This window comes from Motacilla alba, chromosome 7, assembly GCF_015832195.1.
Source record: "Motacilla alba alba isolate MOTALB_02 chromosome 7, Motacilla_alba_V1.0_pri, whole genome shotgun sequence".
Classification (NCBI taxonomy): domain Eukaryota; kingdom Metazoa; phylum Chordata; class Aves; order Passeriformes; family Motacillidae; genus Motacilla; species Motacilla alba.
Window position 1 is genome coordinate 22,980,061 of NC_052022.1, and position 18,514 is coordinate 22,998,574.

An 18,514-nucleotide genomic window follows, 5' to 3' on the forward strand; every position below is an offset into this window, starting at 1 on the left:
TATTATAAATAGAAAAGCACTGAAGCTTTACATACTGGTGTTGTAAGCAGCAATACCTCCTGAGCATGTTTTCATTCATAATTCAGTGATTTACTGTCTAGCACATATTTGAAATTTTTGCCCCAGAGTTTGGGATTTATCACCGAGATTTCACTCTCCACTTAGAAACTGGGTTCTCTTGCAGGGGTGCAAAGATCATGACAATTTTTAGTGATGTTAGCTGGGAAAACGGCACAAATATTTCCTTTCCATAAAACCTCATATCAAAGGCTCCTTTACCTTTCATTGGTGGAGCTTCTATTTCAGGTGTGCGTGTAGGTTTCTTTTCTTCAGGGACAGGTCTTTTGAAATCATCTGGCCCTTTAAAATATAATTTACTTTTAGGGCTTTCAAAGCTACTTGAAAGAAGCTACAAAGAAGAAGAGCAAGTCTAGCAAGGAAGAATCTTGAAATATCAAAGAATTAAATCCTTCCTGAAAGAACATTTATGTTAATTTTGAAGATTAGACAGAAGAATAACATATTAAAAATACATTCTTGAAAGATTCCTTTCCAGAAGAAAAAAGATATTATTTCTTTCTGAACTTTTTCCATGTGTAAGTTAATGACAGAACACACATTTTTAAAGTGACTCTAACATGTTTTCAACAAATGACTTGAAACCAACAGTCAAAAAAGACTCAATGACAAACAGGGGGTAAAAAACGCACCGTGGGGACATAAAACATGCACATGTTTCTCAACAAATAATGAGGACAAAAGACTGAAATTAGAGTTCATGTTTCATAAGGAAATGAAGAGGAAGTATACCTTTAGCTGGTGGAGGCATTTCCTTTTTAGGAATAGCAGGTGGTACTTTCTCTTTTGGAACAGGTTTCTTTGGCACTGCTGGCACTTAAAAGACATTGGCAGTTTTTTAAAGAATGTTTGCAGTATGAGTATTATGTAAGAATAGAAGTTAAACAAAAAGCAAACAATGCAAAGAGAAAACTTAACAAAACACAAAAATATTTCTCAAATACATAAATACATGTTATAGAAAAGAGGCCACCTATCTGGACTGTTTGGCTTGGATTAACTCAGCTAGAGTTTCAGTATTCAGTGAAAGAAAAACACTGCTGTTGTTGGATAAATTTTGAATAGGAATAAGCCTTAACAATTAGGTTTCATGTACGATCAGCTCTAATTAATGGCAGCTGGGAATACAGTAAGGTTGCAATTTCCTGTCAAATAACTCCAAGCTTTTCTGTAAAAACAAACAAGCAAACTGATCCACCTTTTCCCACTGATTTCATTCTGACAATTCATATGAGAAACAACTATAAAAGTTAGCATAAAACAAATTCCTGGCCAATTTAATGCTATTAACAGAAAATTACAGAACTCTGGACTAGTGCAGTAACTTCTCTACACTTGCTGACAGTTGCTATTCATGACACTTATGTTTCATAAAGCCTGATACAGAGAATACCTATTAAGATAGCACACACTCCAGCATATCATTAGGTTAAAAAAAGTTCTAGGTTTTTAGGATTCTGCAGGAAGCTAGAGTTTTAACCATTAGCTTTAAAATATTATTTATGTTGTGATGGCAAAAATTAAATTAAGGTGCTAACTTCATTCCCTTTGTCTCCAGGAAGTATTTTGTTTGATTTTTGTTTTGTTAAAGAATTTTTTTTTTTTAGTAATCTGTCTTTAACAGTACTGTGAAAGAAAGGTAGGAGTCTAGCAATCAAATCAGAATAGGTAAAGTACTGGATTTGGGGATTCGGAGACTCATGCAGAAGGATGCGTTTTCAAATTTATCTGATGGATGATGTACCTTTAGCTGGTGGAGCTTCTCTTTTAAGAGCAGGTACTTTTTCTTCTGGCAGAGGTCTTTTGGGCAACTCAGGCACTTTAAAAAATATGTCATGGATTATAAGTTATTTATGAAGAAACAGACATAAAGACAGCAAGCAGAGCAATCACTCATTTGCAGAGGAGCCATCTCATAGTTCATGCAGAAAAAAGGGAGCAGTCATCTCAGAATTCTTGAGTAATAAGAAATATCAATGTACATCTATTTGGTACATTTTAGATGCACTTTTTGTTTGGTGTGAGGGATCCTATGATCATAAATTAAAATTATGGGAAAGAAGGTTCTACATGAGTCCTAATATCTTTATAACTCAAAGGAGCTGAACGGGACAAAAGAAATATTATTGCATAAAAAGTAATTCAGGTTGAAGCTGAATTACATCAGAAAATTAACATTTTCTCTGTTTGTGTTATATATCCACTAGTTCACTCTAGGGCAGTCAGAAAGGGAACCTTCCCATTTTACAGGGAAGGAAATTCCTTGGGAAGCACTAGGATAGAGACAAACTTTGAATGGATTTATCGTTACCAGCAACAGACACACATAGGACTACAGACAAGGCAAAATATAAATAAACACCCATAGGAGGTTTAAGCAGCAACTGAAAACTCACCACACTATAAGAACAAAGAAGTCATGACTTGATTTACCTATAGCTGGTTTGGTCTCATAAGCCTCCTCATATACCTCCTCATATTTCTCATAGATCTCTTCCTTCTCCTTAAACTCATACTGTTCATAGACATCTTTCTCCTCAGCCTCCACTTCATATTCCTGTTCCAGAATTTCTTTATATCCCTCAGGTTCTTCAGGTTCCTCGTATGCCTCAATTTCTTCAGCTTCCTGAATTTTCTCAAACTCTTCAATGCTTTCATATGTCTCATACTTCTCATATTCTTCATAGGCATACTCATACTTCTCCACCACAGGTGCAGGAGTAGGGACTTTTTCTTTCCGTACAAGTTTCTTGGATACTTCAGGCACTTTAGAAATAGTATTATTGTTACTACCTGACAATTATTTATTTTTTTAACAGTTAGCCAAGATAATTGACAAAGAGCACAGAATATGCATGACAACATCAAGCATAAGTTACATTAAATGATAAAACAATGCCTCTGAGAAATATATATATATTATAAAAGATTTTAGAATGAAGAGGAAAAAAATCTTTGGGAAAAATAAGAGGAAATATATCTGTACCTTTGGTTGGTGTTGGTTCTTTGGGTTTGGGCACAACAGCTTGCACTTTCTCTTCTGCCACGGCTCTTTTACGCACCTCCGTAACTTAAAAGATACAGATTTTGTTTAGGAATTTAAAAACAACAAATCACCTCAGAGCAATGTAAGTAGATAAGCACAAGAAACAGAGCTTTATGGTTCAACAACACAAACATTGAAAATGAAGAGTTCAAACATAAATTCAAACAAAGATCTTGTACACCAGAGACAAAAGTTAGCAAGAAGAAGGTCAAGGGTGTTCCTAGCGTAAATATTAATTGTAAGGAGGACAGATACCTTTTGCAGCTGGAACCTCCACTTTTTCAGCAGGAGCAACCAGCACCTTCTCTTCAGGAGCAACCTTCTTAGGCATCTTGGGTACTTTAAAGATAAAACCTAACTTCAGCGAACTTTTGCACAAATTTTAAATGGACAGAAAGCCAGAAGTTTACGAACAACAGAGCATAAACATACAAACAAATACTATAGTGACAAATACAATACAGGACAGAAATACTTAAGTGTCCCTTGCTAAACTCAACTTAGATCAAGAATATTATCAGTTAACCATAACAGCATTTACAATCTGCAGTACCTTTGGCTGATGGAGCTGGCACCTTTTTAGGAACAGGTTCTTTCACTTCAGGAATGGGTTTCTTAGGCATCTCAGGCACTTTAAAGACATTTTATTTTAAGAATGTCATCCACCAGTAGTATGAGAAAGAGAACAGAAAACACGTACAAAGAGACATAATAAGAACTGATCTGCAGAATATATATTTAAAAGATGAAACAGAAATTTAAACAAAAGACACTTTACACCCATGGGCAGACTTCTTGAGCAACTCAAATAGTTTTAGAGCTTGTTTTGTGCTAGAAATTTGACAGGCACAAAGCTAACATAAATAACAAACAAATTAAACAGAGACACTGAATAACAACACATCGTTAACTTATGCACCTTTTGCTGGAGGTAGCTCCAGTTTCTCAGGTGGAGGTACAGGTGTTTTTTCCTTTGGGACAGGTTTCTTAGGAATCTCTGGTTCTTTAAAGATATTATTTTGCAAACATGTGTTAACATTGCTTTTAGAACAGTAAAAATGCGAACATGGAAACAAGATAAAAACATAGAACAAGACCACAAACTCCCCCCAAAACATATATAAGAGTTACATAAAATTTAGAACAAGAGATAGAGATGAATTTTAATGAACACAAAAGATGCCATGAGTGACTTGCAAGAAGAGATCATGTACCTTTTTCTGGTACAATTTCCTCTGGAATAAATTCCTCTTCTTCTTCCTCAGGAACAAAAATGGGAACCTTTTCTTCAGACACAATTTTCTTTGCAACCTCAGGCACTTTGAAGATATGGTTTTAAGAACTTTACTTTCATGATATCACAAAGAAAAATCCATAACATAAAACACAAAGACACCAACTTTAAAGTAAAGTAGAAATAGATATAAAAAATAGGGGAAACTACTGGGTGGTTTTTACTCCCTGAAAACAGTGATGTGTAATTGGGTTACAAGTCTTATATGAGGACTACCACTTTTGCCCATTTTTTAATTCCACAGTGTCATTGCAAACAGAAAATATTAGCAAGACATGCTACAAACCACAGTTAAAGAAGATTATTATCATTAAGGTTTTTTACATAAAAACCGTTCAGTGTCTGCTTTTCTTTTCTTTTTTTTTCCTTTTCCTTTTTTTTTTTTTTTTCTAAATTACTCAGCTGCTGAGGTAGAATCTGCTTGGCATGCAACAGTGGCCTTTGCAATAGTCCATCTCCACTTTGAATTTCACATTTAGGGTATAGGATCTGGTTATTAGTATCAGTTATAAATTGATGTTATTTTTGTATAAGTTTAGCTAAAACCCTTGAGAATCTAGCTTCTTCTCAAGATACATGTAAGAGTGATCTCCCTAAATTAAAGAATGTTCAGGTAAAGTGCCATAAAATTTATTTTCAGCTATTTTGTTTAAAGAAAATTTAAATTACTTTAGAAATTATTTCTGGATGATAATATCACAAGGAATTATTTCATTCACCGCAATCACGTAAAGTGGAAAAAAGCAGATCATTCGAGGCCTGATTCTCAGCTGGCTGCAGTCAATAACAGAATAGACAAGCCCTGTCTGAGCCCTAGCACTGCTCACTGCAGGGAAACAGCAGGATCTGAATTCACATGAGGATAAATTGAATGTTAAAATTAGGTTCCACTGAAATATGAAAATAAGAGGGAGAGGAGTTATCTGCATACATCACGATGTGATATACCTTTAGCTGCTGGAATTTTCTGTACTTTAGGAACTGCTACAGGTACTTTTTCTTCTGGGACGGCCCTCTTGCGCACCTCTGGCACTTCAAAGATATTGTTTTGATAAGAAATTGGTAATTGCTTTTAGAACATAAAAACTACTAAAACTTCAGAACAAAGTCACAAAGACCAGAAAGAAAAAGAAGAAAAGTCCTCTCAAAAGGTTAGTTGAGGTTTATACCAAGCTTAAAACAATCACTGTAGATGAAGGTCTATTAATGAATTGAACAAAGCTCTCATAATCTTCAAGAATCAATGCTGTACCTCTTGCTGGCATCACTGGAACCTTTTCCTCTTCTTCTTCAGGAACAAAAATAGGTACCTCTTCACTGGGACGTCTTGGTACTTCTGGCACTTTAAAGATAGTTTTTAATTGTAGAAAACTTAGACACAACTTACACAAAAGCTAAAGCAAGTACATTTGTCACACACTGCTACGACACTGCAGTAAAATTCTAACAACAAATACACAAAACCAAGAACAAGCATTATCCACATGCTCAGCTATAGGAAGTGATACCTTTGGCTGGTGGAGATTCTGGCTTTTTATGTACAGGGACAGGTACTGCCTTTTCTGGAACCTTCTTGGGCACTTCAGGCACTTAAAAGACATTTTTGTTTAGGGAATTAATTTTCAATGTAATACAAAAACTAGTAAAAAGATAACTGTATATCTGATATTAAGATAACTACACAAATAGGGTAAAATCTAGTCATGTGATGAAAGCTAACATTGATTTTATCCACAGATTTATGCACAGATGTAAACTTACAAATATACAGGGACTACAGAACTATAAACTGGTGTGGTAAGGCTACGGGGGAAGTCTGGCTGTTTAGGTAAATTTTTTCTCTTTTGGACCATCTGTTTTTGAAGAAGCAAGTCCCTTAAAAGATTTAGATATAAAATTTCAAAAGACAGAGACAATACAAAACACAAAGACATTTTGAGAGCAAAGAGTAAGGATAGACCCCATGACTGACAGACACAGACACAACAGTGCCAAACAGCTCAAGGAGTGGTTCAAACATATTAGGCTGAAGAATGGGATTGCTACTGCCAGTAACAATCTTCCTATAAAGATGAAGAAACAAAAATAGAATCACACAGTTGAACCAGGAAATGGCGTACCTTTGGCTGGTGGAGGTTCTTCCACTTTTTTAGGCACTGGGACATGTACCTTCTCTTCTGGCACAAGTTTCTTTGGTACTTCAGGCACTTGAAAAAATATTATTCTAGCTTAAGAATTTCATTTTTGAGCCATAAGGTAAAGAACATTGATATGAATCAATAAAGTTGTGTGACAAAGAAGAGCTGTCAAGAATAGAAAACTCTTCACTTTACATCATGTACGAAAAAAGACTGACTTTTAAATTTTTTTTATAAACCATTCTGTCAAGAGCTATGTCAAGTCATATACCTTTGGCTGGTGGAACATCCTTCTTTTTTGGTACAGGAACAGGAACCTTCTCTTCTGGCACAGGTTTCTTTGGCACTTCTGGAACTTAGTAAGATATTATTAAATATTAAGCTTGGCATGAAAATCTAAAACAACATGACATACAAACCAGCCACACTAAAACAGTTAAACACAAACAAAAAGAACCACAGTTCTTAAGAGTAACAATTATTTTTCTATCCTAGTTTTTATCACAAGTGAGAAGAAAAAAGAATGCTAGAAGATCTTTCTGATCACAAATAATGACAAGTGCATATACCTTTAGCTGGGGGAGCTTCCTTCTTCGGCACTTGGACTTTCTTTTCAGGTACAGGTTTCTTTGGCACCTCGGGCACTTCAAAAACATGATTTTGGTTAAAAAAATAAACCAGAAACTACTCAAAACAGAAATGAAACAAAAAAGACAGCAACACAAATATTTCATATAAGACCCCTCTCCAAAAAGAACAGAAAAAAGTAATAAGCAATTAAGGTATCTGAAAAATAAAGTGAGTTACATATTCAGAGGATGCCTTCTACTGTAAAGAGATTATATATACCTTTTGCTGGAGGAGGTTCTTTTTTCTTCAGAATAGGTATTTTTTCCTCTGGAACAGGCTTCTTGGGAACCTCAGGCACTTGAAAGATACCATTAATGTTTTAGGTATTTACTTCCATAACAGAGGAACATAAAGTGCAAACAAACATCACAAATATATACTCATGCAAACAAACATCACATACTCAAAAAAAAAAACAAACCAGCTATGATTTAAAAAGATTTAATCACTAAGACAAAATAAAATAACAAACTCATCATATGAGCTGCTATTATGTCCATTCTCCCTGCTTAGCCATGGAGGCCATCAATAAAAATGTTTTCAACTTCAAGGGCTTTTTTGAAAGAAGAAGAATAAGTCAGAGAGATTCAGTTAGTTTTTTGAATCAGCTATTAAAAACATGTTTCCAATGCTTGTCAGGCATGTAATAGGTTGCATCTCGTCATATTCTTTTATATATTAAATAGAAATTGCTGACTGCATTTTCTTCCTGAAAAATTTCCAAGAGCTTTCTAAAAGCAAAAAACCCAAGCACATCTAGTTTATCAACTGACTTACTTCAAGCACAGAACTGTCCATTATAAGTACCCAGCAGTTTGTACCACAATTTTTAGGGTAAATGAAATGGTTTTTAAAAAATCCCTTTACTCTTCTGAAATCCACAGACTTTTCCATTAACTGCAATGAGGTTCAACTGCAAAGGTTTCAACTAAAAGGTATCTAAACTTTTGTTTGTACTCCAAACCCCAGAAATGTCCATATAAATTTTACAATGACAGGAGAATAATTCCACCAGCTCTGAACATAATGAAGAAAGTTTGGAGCACATATGAATTAAACTGAGCTACTATGAGAGGTTAAATGGAAATTTCAGCCAACAATAATCTCCGTGTTCAGGATTAACCTGGCTTTTGCAGTGTACAGACTCATCTTTTCTCATGTTTATGACAAAATTTCTACTGCAAACAATGTTAGATATAATTTTAACATTTATTAATTAGTCAAATGAAATTCTGAACTTCTTTGATGGAAAAAGACACTATGGAATGATCTGGATCAGGACTGGTATGATACTCTTAGATAATTATGTAATTTGGGAAAATCAGATATCCATGATCTGTGTCTTTATATTATGATGCAAAAAGGCTTTATTACCAAGATCTTGGCATGACCTAGTTCTCCTAAGTAGCAAATACTATGTTCATCCTGTACTAACAATGTAGAAAGTTTATACCCATACCATAAAAATTAGTCCTAAGGAAAACACTTGAAACTAAGATTATTTAAATATGGATATTTTTCTTTTTCATGAAAGTCTATTATTCTCTTCAAGATGGAAATAAACATCAACCACAGGGCTTTCTAAGATTTCTGAAAAAAATTCAGTGTGACTTGTGTTCCTAAATCACTTATTGTCAAGTACCCTAGTTATTTCCTAGATAAATATATCTTTGTCTATGATTGCAGACTTTACATAAGCATTTTTAAGTATTTCAAGCACAGTCTGATAGAAAAATTGGACCCCAGATGAGGATGAAATTCAGCTTAGTTAAATTTTCATAGTGGGTTATACTGAGTTCATATGAAAGAGGAATGAACATGTATGACATGGAAAATTTTAATTTATGGAGCTAGTAGTAAAGAGTAGATATACAGCCATCACATGCTTTCTGTGCTATATTATAATCAATAAACATCTTAAAAAATGCACAATGTAAAGCACATGGCAGCATTTTAAAACAAAAGTTTGGTACTTTCAGAGAATGAAAAGAAACTACTTTTCCTCAAACAAACCCTAAAGGTAAAGTATACCTCTAGCTGGTAGGGGAGCCTTCTCTTCATAGTGAGGAACCTGTGGCTCTTCCTCCTCATATTCAGCAACTTCCTCTCCATAATAAGCAGCTTCTTCTTCATAATGGGTGACTTCTTCCTCTTCATACTGAGGAACTTCTTCCTCTTCATACTGAGGAACTTCCTCCTCATAGTGACTAACTTCTTCGTAATGGCGAACTTCCTCCTTGTAACGGATTACCTCCCTCTCATATCTGGTGGTATCTTCCTCCTCGTACCTTGGAATCTCTTCCTCCTCTTCATACTGAGGAACTTCAACGTACGCTTTTTCTTTTCGGACAACTGTCTTGCGTACTTCAGGCACTTAAAAAGATACCAATTAAAAGAACCTTAAAATGTAGCACATATATCTCACTAACAATAAGGATCACAAGGCATTGTGAACTAAGAATTAACCAAAGGAAGAACATTCCATTGAAAACAAATCAGTACTCACTGTACATGGAACACACATGACACAAAAAACATTTACACCATATTTGAATATTCTATCCAGTATACCTTTGGCTGGTGGTCTTGCCATTTTTTTAGGAGGATAAATTGGTACTCTTTCTTCAATGATAGCCCTCTCTGGTACATCAGGCACTTAAAAGATACAGTACAATTATATTTAAGAATTTTTATACAAAAATATTCTTGGCAAGAAACAGAAAAAAGATATCTTACAAACACACGGCTGACATGTAAAAGACAAGCGGGCTTATTGCTACTGGACATGTAGCTAGGGAAGTCAATTAAGAAACAACATACTTTTCAAGATACCAATATAAGCAGCTGATATGATTCCTGCTCAGCCACTGCTGCCAACAGTGAAGTTCAGTTTGCTGATGGGCAGAACTCAAAATCCAAAGCCATCCAATTATACAATCAATAAACCTCATTTTTCTCTGTAGCAGCTCCTCTCCAGAGTAGTGACACTTTGCACTACCTCAGGAAGAGATCAAGAGTCCTCATTCACTGACAACAAAAGATTTGTATAGGAAAGTCTAGATGAAGGTGAAGGAAGACATGGAGACAAACTTTGAGAGTGACTAACAATAGATAAGGGCTCTGGTCTAATTAAAAGCAAAGGAACGACGTGCTCAGTTAGGAAGCTGTTTTTCCTCTTCTGTCAATTTTTTCATGAAGTGACTTGTTTGTTCTGACATGGCAAGGAGCCATTCCTTGTAAAAGCAGGAGCATCTCCGAAAGATTAAAATGTGGATATGTTCAGTTTTTAGGACTTATTCAATGAAGAATGCTATGTTTAAGCAGCGTATTCTCTTTTACAGACAAGTGTGGGTCTTGTCTTCTGAGGCAGGTGTCTTGGAAAATTTTTGACCAATGTATTTGGAAACTCAGAAAATCATCTTGGCATTTTAAGATCTGTCAGACTTGCCAGTCACAGAATAACTGTGGCATTTTCTTAACAGATTTGAGATTTTTTCTGACCTTCAGAGATGGAATCCATCCTGTCGCTGACAAATTTGAGAATTTCTAGAAGCTTTATTCATGACAAGCTACAGTGAGCATAGATGAGTGGGCATAGATGAGTGGCTGCCACAAGTCTTGATGCTTGGTGTTATTTTTGGGGCAATGTGAAGACTCATTAGCTCTCTAAGTATTTTCTGGCAGAGTCCTCCTTGATATTTAATGATAAATGTCAGGTACATCTACACTTGAAATCTTAATCTGAAACTGCTTGGAACTGGTACTCTGGTGGATTTGAAAACAAAAACTGCATTATGCATGAGTGCCCTTTTCAGAAAGCTCAGGTTCCTTTGGATTCTTTTTTCCTAGCTAAAACACCAAAGTTTGGTACCCTATTAGAGAACTGTTGCCTTTTATGTCTTTCTGCTTTGATCCTTTTCTTTCCAGACCAGATGCCATATTACACCTGCCTTGCAGAGAACCAAAGGTCGTCTTTCATCATACTCTTGGTACTCACAGTATGCTTGTCCCCCCATCTTTGGAGACTAAATAGATAATTTAACTTCACGCTATTTGTCTGTATTAATCTTTCATGATATGCATATGATAATGCCATTTATCAACAGTATGAGATCTAAAAGTAGTGAGTGTAAGGCATCTTGTGGGTCATTTTTCACAAATCAATTGATAGTCTGCAAAAGTAAAAGAGCAATAAATTTTCCTTAAAGGCTATGGACTGTTGAGCAGGCAGATCCATTACATTGGATTGTGTTAAGTGTCTCAGCCATGCAGGAAACAGTAGAGCTAATGATTTTTTCTTTAACCTTCAGATTTAGGTGAGGAGTTGCTTTTACAGAATAGGAAAGGACTGTCTGTCTTTTCAGAATAATAAAACATGTTAATTTAAATGAAAGCAAAGACTGTTTATTGTTTCCCCTCAAAGGTCAGAGAGGTGGCAAGATTTAAAAAGGAGGACCTAACAAAATTATTTGGCTTCCACAATGTGAACAGCAGCAAGCCAAGGGAAAGAATTAAATGAGAGACAGTATTTTATTGCGAGAATGAAATACTGTCCTGTCACTTTCATGAAAAACTGGCAGTAGCAAAGGACATTAAATTTTGTTTTATTCTCTCTGGTTTTTTTGCTAGCTGACAAGATGTAACTTTGGATACAGAATCTTTTTAGTCTTCATACCTGTGTATGAAATCTCCTTTTCTGTGTGGAGAGAAACGGATACTTCCTCTGACATAGCCCAATGTTCTTCTTCTGTTGGTACTTCAAAGACAGAGTCTAACATTAATTTTTTTTTTCTGGTGTAATATTATGTACAATAATAAATATCCCATTTGGAGTTTCTTAGAAAAATAACTATTGTTTCCTGACACCACCCACACCCAGAGTAATTGGGAAAAATGTCTCTAATATTTCTCAAAGGCTTTGTAAAAGTTCCTCTGGGACTACAGTGGATCATAGTGATGGACTTGGTAGTGTAAGGTTAATTGTTGGACTCAATGACCTTAATGTCTTGTCCAACTTAAATGATTCTATAATTCTAAATTTGAACCTCAGGAGACATGCCAGACCAATAGGCCTGAAGCTCTGGTAGTCTGACATGAGCACAACCTGTTCACAGATTAACCCATGGGCAGGACTACCTTCTGGTGGTGGAGACACTTTTCTCTTTTGAACAGCAATGGATACTCTTTCTTCTCTGGCAGTTTTCTTCTGCGCTTCTGGCACTTTAAAGATAGTAATTGTGAGAAAACTAGCTTCTAAAAGAAATCACACACATTCTGAAACTCGTAGGAAAGAATTATAGACAAACAATTAGGAGCAAATAGCACACTGCTTAAAAGAAAATATAATAAACACAACAATCATGAGACATACAGAACATACAGATAATGTATAGTAAAATAATATATCTAATATTAGAGTAATAGATATATAGACAAAAAATATTCACATATTGTGAAGTAAGATGGAATGAAGATAAAAGTAAGAGGTAAAGACTTTGTCTCTAAACTCTTCAGAAACTCAATTAAACCACAGAACACCACACATTCAGGGTACATAACAAAATCAAACACAAAAAAAGCACAGGAACAGAGAACATATTTGTAAATTTGAAACACTTCACTGAATATCGACAATATTATAAACATTGATTTTTTTTTTAATTTTGTGTTCACTGTTTTTTCACTGTAAATGTTGTCACTCAGCTTTGCAAGCATTTAAGCATCCAGAGTGATCAATGAAATTAAATAGTTAAAATTGCAAAGAATAAAGGTGCATGACTATTCTCTGTCACATTCAGCAGTATATTGAAGGGGAAAAGATGAAGGTCCTTTTCATTTATAACCAAATCAGGAGAGACAGATTTTGTTAACTAGGCAGACTGTGAGTATGATGCACATGGATGTGTGATATTTAAAAGTCATCTCTACTTCCAAAAGGACTTGTATACCTTTAGCTGGTGGAGCTGCCACTTTCTGTGAAATTGGAACAGGTACTTTGTCTTCTGGCACAGGCTTCTTGGGCACTGCTAGCGGTTTTTAAAAAAAAGTTTATTGTAATAGAAGTTAAATTAATCGCAGTGTACAAATATAAGCAGACAACAAAACACAAATCAGAGACTTGACATTTCTTCAAGTAAAAAAGGAAAAAAAGACAGCAAACACTGAACATTAGAGTCTGTGTAAGATAACTAGACATAAATACAAACCACGATTCTGAGACCAGACTTTTCTAGTGTAACTCTGAAAATTTATATACCTTTCTTTGGTGGAGCCACTTCTTTTTTAGCAACTGCAACTTTTTCTTCTGTGATAATTTTCCTGTGCACTTCAGTCACTTAAAAACAATGTGCAAGGATATTTAATTACAATATTTGAAATACAGATATATGTTTCTTTTACTTATTCTGATTCTTTAAAAAAAGTGCTAAGTGAACTTCAACAGCAATAAAAATAAGACACTGCTGAAGAGCATGCTTTACATCCCCAGCACCAAATTGAGTAGAGTCAAAAGAAAGGGGAGAGCCCTACAAAGGTTACAGATACTAACAAACAAAACTGTTTATAATTAAAATGCCTAAACACAAACACTGCAAGACCTAACTAAAAAATCTCCATGGTAATAATCTGTTTACCTTTGGTTGTTGGAGGTTCTTCAAATTCTGCCTCAAAAGTGGGCACCAATGCTTCTTCAGGTTCTTAAAAAAGATTATATAACTTTAGAAAATTTGTTTGATTTCATCAACAGGTATAAGATAGAAGATGAAATAATATATAAACATATAAATAACATAAAACAACATATAAATCTCATCAAGACAGCACAGATCACAGGTGTCAGTGTAGACAAACAGACATAAAAACATGTTTAATGTTGAAGAAGTTTGATACCAAAGATGTATGTTGTATCAACAATACAATCCCCAACCAAGGCATATATGTGAAAGATGGAATGCAACAAAAAAAGCTTTTGCTTTTTTTTTTGCAACAGGAACAAAATACTGATATACCTTTTGCTGGTGTAGCCACCAATTTTTTAGACACAGGAACGGGTACTTTCTCTTTAGGAACTGCTTTCTTAGGAACTTCAGGAACTTTAGAAAAATGAGCAAGATGAGAAGAAAGATGAGAAAGAATATTAAAGTATAATATTTGCAATTGACTACTCCACAATGTGTTTTACTGAGTTAACACAAACAAGAATTTTCAAAGTACAAGGTAGAATTTGAGACAGTATTCATCATTGTGAGAAGACACCACCTATGTCAACATGTACAAGCAAGACAGTAAGACAAACATAATCCCTTTGAAGACACATCAACCAGTTGAGGAAATGGTTTATACCTTTAACTCCTGGAGCTTCCTTTGGAGCAGCTGGGACTTTTGGCTCAGGGACAACTCTCCTGTGCTTCTCAGGCACTTTAAAAGATTACAATACATTGTTTAACATAGAGGAGTAGTATCACTAGAGCACAAACACATACAAAAATGCCAAAAATGGACATAAACATGTAGTGGCAACATAATGTTAAGAAAGATGAAAAAACTCATATGATGTAGTGAAACGAACTTATACCTTTTTTGGGTGGAGCTTCTTCTCTTTTTGGAACAGTTACTGTCTCCTCTATGTAGTAAGACTCTTCTTCAGTCACTTTTAAAAAGAGTAAAATATAAAAATACCTAAGTCTAAGTATTTCACATATATTACTGTCTTTATGGTCCTGGTAAGCAACAAAATATTTGTAAGACAAAAATAAACAGTGTGCTTTATTAACAGGCTCTTCTGGGATGACAAAATCCCCATTCAAGCCATCCTGCTTCCACTGAGGCCAATGGAAACACTCCAAGCAGCTTAAATGGAACTGAGAGACTGAGATCTTGTCTTGTATTTGTGTGGAATTTGAAAATGCTCCAGTCCTCTGTCCACTAACTCACTGAGCTCTTGTCTTGTATTTGTGTGGAATTTGAAAATGCTCGAGTCCTCTGTCCACTAACTCACTAATGTTGAAATTTGCCCATTTTGAGAAACTTTCTCTCCCAAATACTGAGAAACTTTCTTGACTAAAGATGTCCCTGGAAAAATCTGTGGTGTCACTAGTCATAGAAACTGAGTCAGTCAGTATTACTGTTCTTTACAGTATTATTTAGCCACCAATAAACTTACAGGTGGAAACAACACAGTTATTTTACGGTGAAATTGTCTGAGGAATCTAAGTGCATCCTGGTATTCGAAAGAACATTTACTTTACCCAAGCAACCTGGTGGAAGAGAAACTTCCAACAGAGGATTTTTGTAAACAGAAAGAAGTCCTGATAGATCTCACTATCAAAGAGATAAATTATTATTTTCACTGTATTGAAACAGGATTAGCTACTCCACTTTTCAAAATCAAGCAATAGAAGTTGTAGAAATTAAAATTAAAATTTATAAGTTACAAAACATACTTATATAGTAGCAATTTTTTCCTTATGAATAAAGCAGATATTAATCCAAACTATTTGAATTAATTTTTTGTTTTTTCCTAGTGTTCCTGAATTGTTGTCATACCTTCAGAAATTTCTTCTCTGTGGATGGAAATAGATACTTCCTCTCTTTCTTCTTCAGACCATTCTTCAACTGTTGGTTCTTTAAGGAAAATTATTAGTTTTAGTATTTTTGGAGGATGGATAGATGGAGAGAGGGAAAGATTGATGGATAAAGAAGAGTCCAATTCTTAGAAGTTCTATATGGCAATGACAGATATGCATACAACCCTGAAAGTGCTGTGCACCATTTGCATATGTATGATTTGTTCTAAATTATGTGGTTTGTCCATGTCCCATGTTCCTTATTGTGTGTTGTTGTATCTAATATCATTCACTTGTCAACTGTCAGTTCATTAGAATGCCTCAGCTCCCGAAATTTCCCCATCTCAACAGATGAAGTGGGGGAACATGAGTCAAAGAATTAGAGGTTTCTCCTTGATCCAACCGTATGAAACTGAGGAAAGGAAAAAATGAGATGGATAGGTCTAGAACTGAAGGGAAATCCTGGCATGTACAAATCTACAAAGGTGACTGTATCAGGGAAAACCTCAACTAGTTCCGGAGAAAAGATTAATTTGCAGAAGACAAACAGAAATTAACACTGCATGAATCCATATGTATGTATATTTGCAAGTTCATATTTTAGATAGACATGTTCTGAATTTTCTTCTAAAAATTAATTTATGGTTTTTAAAAGAAAGTGCAAATTTTCTTGACTAGGTAGTTAGTATTAGAACATAAAAACAGACAAAATGCTGATTTCAGTTATCTTGAAGCAGATATTATGTGGAGTTATACTAACTTAAAAGAACTGATATCAATCTTCCCTGAACATGAGAATGTGAACCAAAAGCTGGTGAGAAGTTAACACTGCAGAGGGAAGCAGTATTTTATCTTCAGGGCTACAGAGAGCTTAGTAGTATGACAAATAGATGGCCACAGCCCTAATTTGTGGAGTCTAAAATAAACAATACATCCATATTTGCTACTGCAAATCTATGAGGCCCTCATCTGAAGATTATTGTATTCAGTAGTAGAGTTTCCATGTCAGTGTGGTGGGATCCTGACATTCAAGACTGAAATTGTAAATGGCACTTTAGGAGGCTTTTAATTGCCTGAAGGTCAACACAAAACTTATACAAGATAACTATAAAAAAATGTTTGGTGTTATTTTGATCTTGATATTTCAACCATAGACTTGCAGACATAGCGCGAGTTTCTCACTATCATCTGCTTATAGTGTACCTTCAGGTGATGGGATTTCCTCTGGAATGGCAACAGATATTCTTTCTTCTGTAATAAGTACTCTTTCTTCAAAAGTGGCTTTCTTCTGCACTTCAGGCACTTTGAAAGATAATTATATTAAATGTATGCTTTTCCAATTCCATTGTGAAAACATAGTTTCAAAATGCTAAATTTAGGTTTCCAAAGAAGGGTACTGAGCACATAACATATAACAGAGATTCAATATTTAGAAAGAATACTATGGAAGTATTGCACACGAGATACAACATACTGTAATGATTCATTGTGTAAATCAGAACAGCAGAACTCACAGGAGAAGCACAAATCAATGACTAATAACAGCACAGTACTTATAGACAGAAGCTGAGAAATAATAGCATATTCTTGTATTCTACTGGAAAGCATACCTTTAGCTGGAGGAGCCTCAATCTTTTTAGGAACAGCAGGAGATACTTTTTCTTTAGGGACAGGTTTCTTAGGAACTGCAGGCACTTAAAAAAAGTATTTGGTTTAGAACATTTGAAGTAAAAACTGGCACATGCATCACGCAAGAGAAATGTGTTGTTGAGAAAGATTACACATGGATATGTTTTGCTTACCAAACATGACAGTTGACCAAAATGAGATAAATGCAATGCTCTAAAGATTACAATAAATGATATTAAAGTGAGCTGTGTTGTACTTTTTGCAGGGGGAGTTTCTACTTAAGGAACATATGGCATTTTTTCTTCTGGAGCTGTTTTTTAAGGTATTTATGGCACTTCAAAGATATTAATTATAATATAATCAGCTTAAATTGGCAAGTATTTAAAGAATAAATCTACAGCACACCTATACAAAAAACTGACACAAAAGATACACGTTAACGTAGATGAAGTATATCAGTATAAACAGATTAACTTAGCAATCAAACCCAAAATTTGACATAAACAAGATGCTTAAGATAATAAGAAAAGAACATTATTTTTTAAAGTGTACCTTTAGGTGTTGGAGCTTCCTCTCTTTTTGGAACAGCAACCTTTTTCTCTGGGGGAGCTTTCTTAGGAACTTCTGGCACTTAAAAAACCATAAAGTATAAGATAACTGAATTCTAAATTTCAAAGATTTATTGGAGTATTATAGATTTCATTAATAGATAGACATCTTCCATTTGTAAGAATATCAAGACACACCACATAACACATTCATACACTTAACATAGAAGGATCTATGACAAGAGCAACATATGTTTGATAAAAAACAAAATCAAACCAGTTGCTGGAAGACTGTCAAATACTTTAAGACTGATTTCTTAAGTGAAGAATGAGATCCTCAAATATACTACCAGGTTTTAAAAAAAAATCTCATGGATGTACAGAGAATTATACATAAAATATAAATTCTAACACAAACATGCTTACATACAGACTAACAGGAAAATAAAACTCAACAAGTAGTGCACACTCCATCAGTAAGTGTATCTTTGGCATGCAGATGTTCTCCTTTTGGAAAAGAAACATGTACTTTTTCTTCAGGCAGTTTTTCTAGGGCCTTCAAAAACTCTAAAGGTATTAAAATTCAT

The 18,514-nt window shown here is 34.7% G+C and overlaps 1 protein-coding gene across 50 annotated transcripts in view; it reads right to left on the bottom strand.

Annotated features, from left to right (window-relative positions):
* TTN (titin) overlaps window positions 1-18,514 on the bottom strand; it is a 239,446-nt gene that overhangs the window by 125,825 nt on the left and 95,107 nt on the right. For 36 of the 50 annotated variants that reach the window (XM_038142803.1, XM_038142798.1, XM_038142790.1 and 33 more), the window contains 30 exons: window positions 17,932-18,009; window positions 17,361-17,444; window positions 16,954-17,052; window positions 15,731-15,808; window positions 14,760-14,834; window positions 14,528-14,602; window positions 14,194-14,277; window positions 13,819-13,881; window positions 13,443-13,520; window positions 13,135-13,212; window positions 12,323-12,406; window positions 11,862-11,942; window positions 9,758-9,841; window positions 9,218-9,559; window positions 7,406-7,483; window positions 7,126-7,200; window positions 6,828-6,911; window positions 6,539-6,625; window positions 5,927-6,007; window positions 5,671-5,760; window positions 5,367-5,450; window positions 4,339-4,443; window positions 4,044-4,127; window positions 3,678-3,755; window positions 3,380-3,463; window positions 3,065-3,148; window positions 2,512-2,844; window positions 1,823-1,897; window positions 811-894; window positions 280-360 (listed from right to left, as the gene is read on the bottom strand). In XM_038142803.1, coding sequence (XP_037998731.1) covers window positions 280-360; window positions 811-894; window positions 1,823-1,897; window positions 2,512-2,844; window positions 3,065-3,148; window positions 3,380-3,463; window positions 3,678-3,755; window positions 4,044-4,127; window positions 4,339-4,443; window positions 5,367-5,450; window positions 5,671-5,760; window positions 5,927-6,007; window positions 6,539-6,625; window positions 6,828-6,911; window positions 7,126-7,200; window positions 7,406-7,483; window positions 9,218-9,559; window positions 9,758-9,841; window positions 11,862-11,942; window positions 12,323-12,406; window positions 13,135-13,212; window positions 13,443-13,520; window positions 13,819-13,881; window positions 14,194-14,277; window positions 14,528-14,602; window positions 14,760-14,834; window positions 15,731-15,808; window positions 16,954-17,052; window positions 17,361-17,444; window positions 17,932-18,009 — 2,970 coding nt within the window. The remainder of the gene's footprint in view (window positions 1-279; window positions 361-810; window positions 895-1,822; window positions 1,898-2,511; window positions 2,845-3,064; window positions 3,149-3,379; window positions 3,464-3,677; window positions 3,756-4,043; window positions 4,128-4,338; window positions 4,444-5,366; window positions 5,451-5,670; window positions 5,761-5,926; window positions 6,008-6,538; window positions 6,626-6,827; window positions 6,912-7,125; window positions 7,201-7,405; window positions 7,484-9,217; window positions 9,560-9,757; window positions 9,842-11,861; window positions 11,943-12,322; window positions 12,407-13,134; window positions 13,213-13,442; window positions 13,521-13,818; window positions 13,882-14,193; window positions 14,278-14,527; window positions 14,603-14,759; window positions 14,835-15,730; window positions 15,809-16,953; window positions 17,053-17,360; window positions 17,445-17,931; window positions 18,010-18,514) is intronic. The other 14 variants (XM_038142793.1, XM_038142786.1, XM_038142776.1 and 11 more) reach the window with 13 other exon arrangements.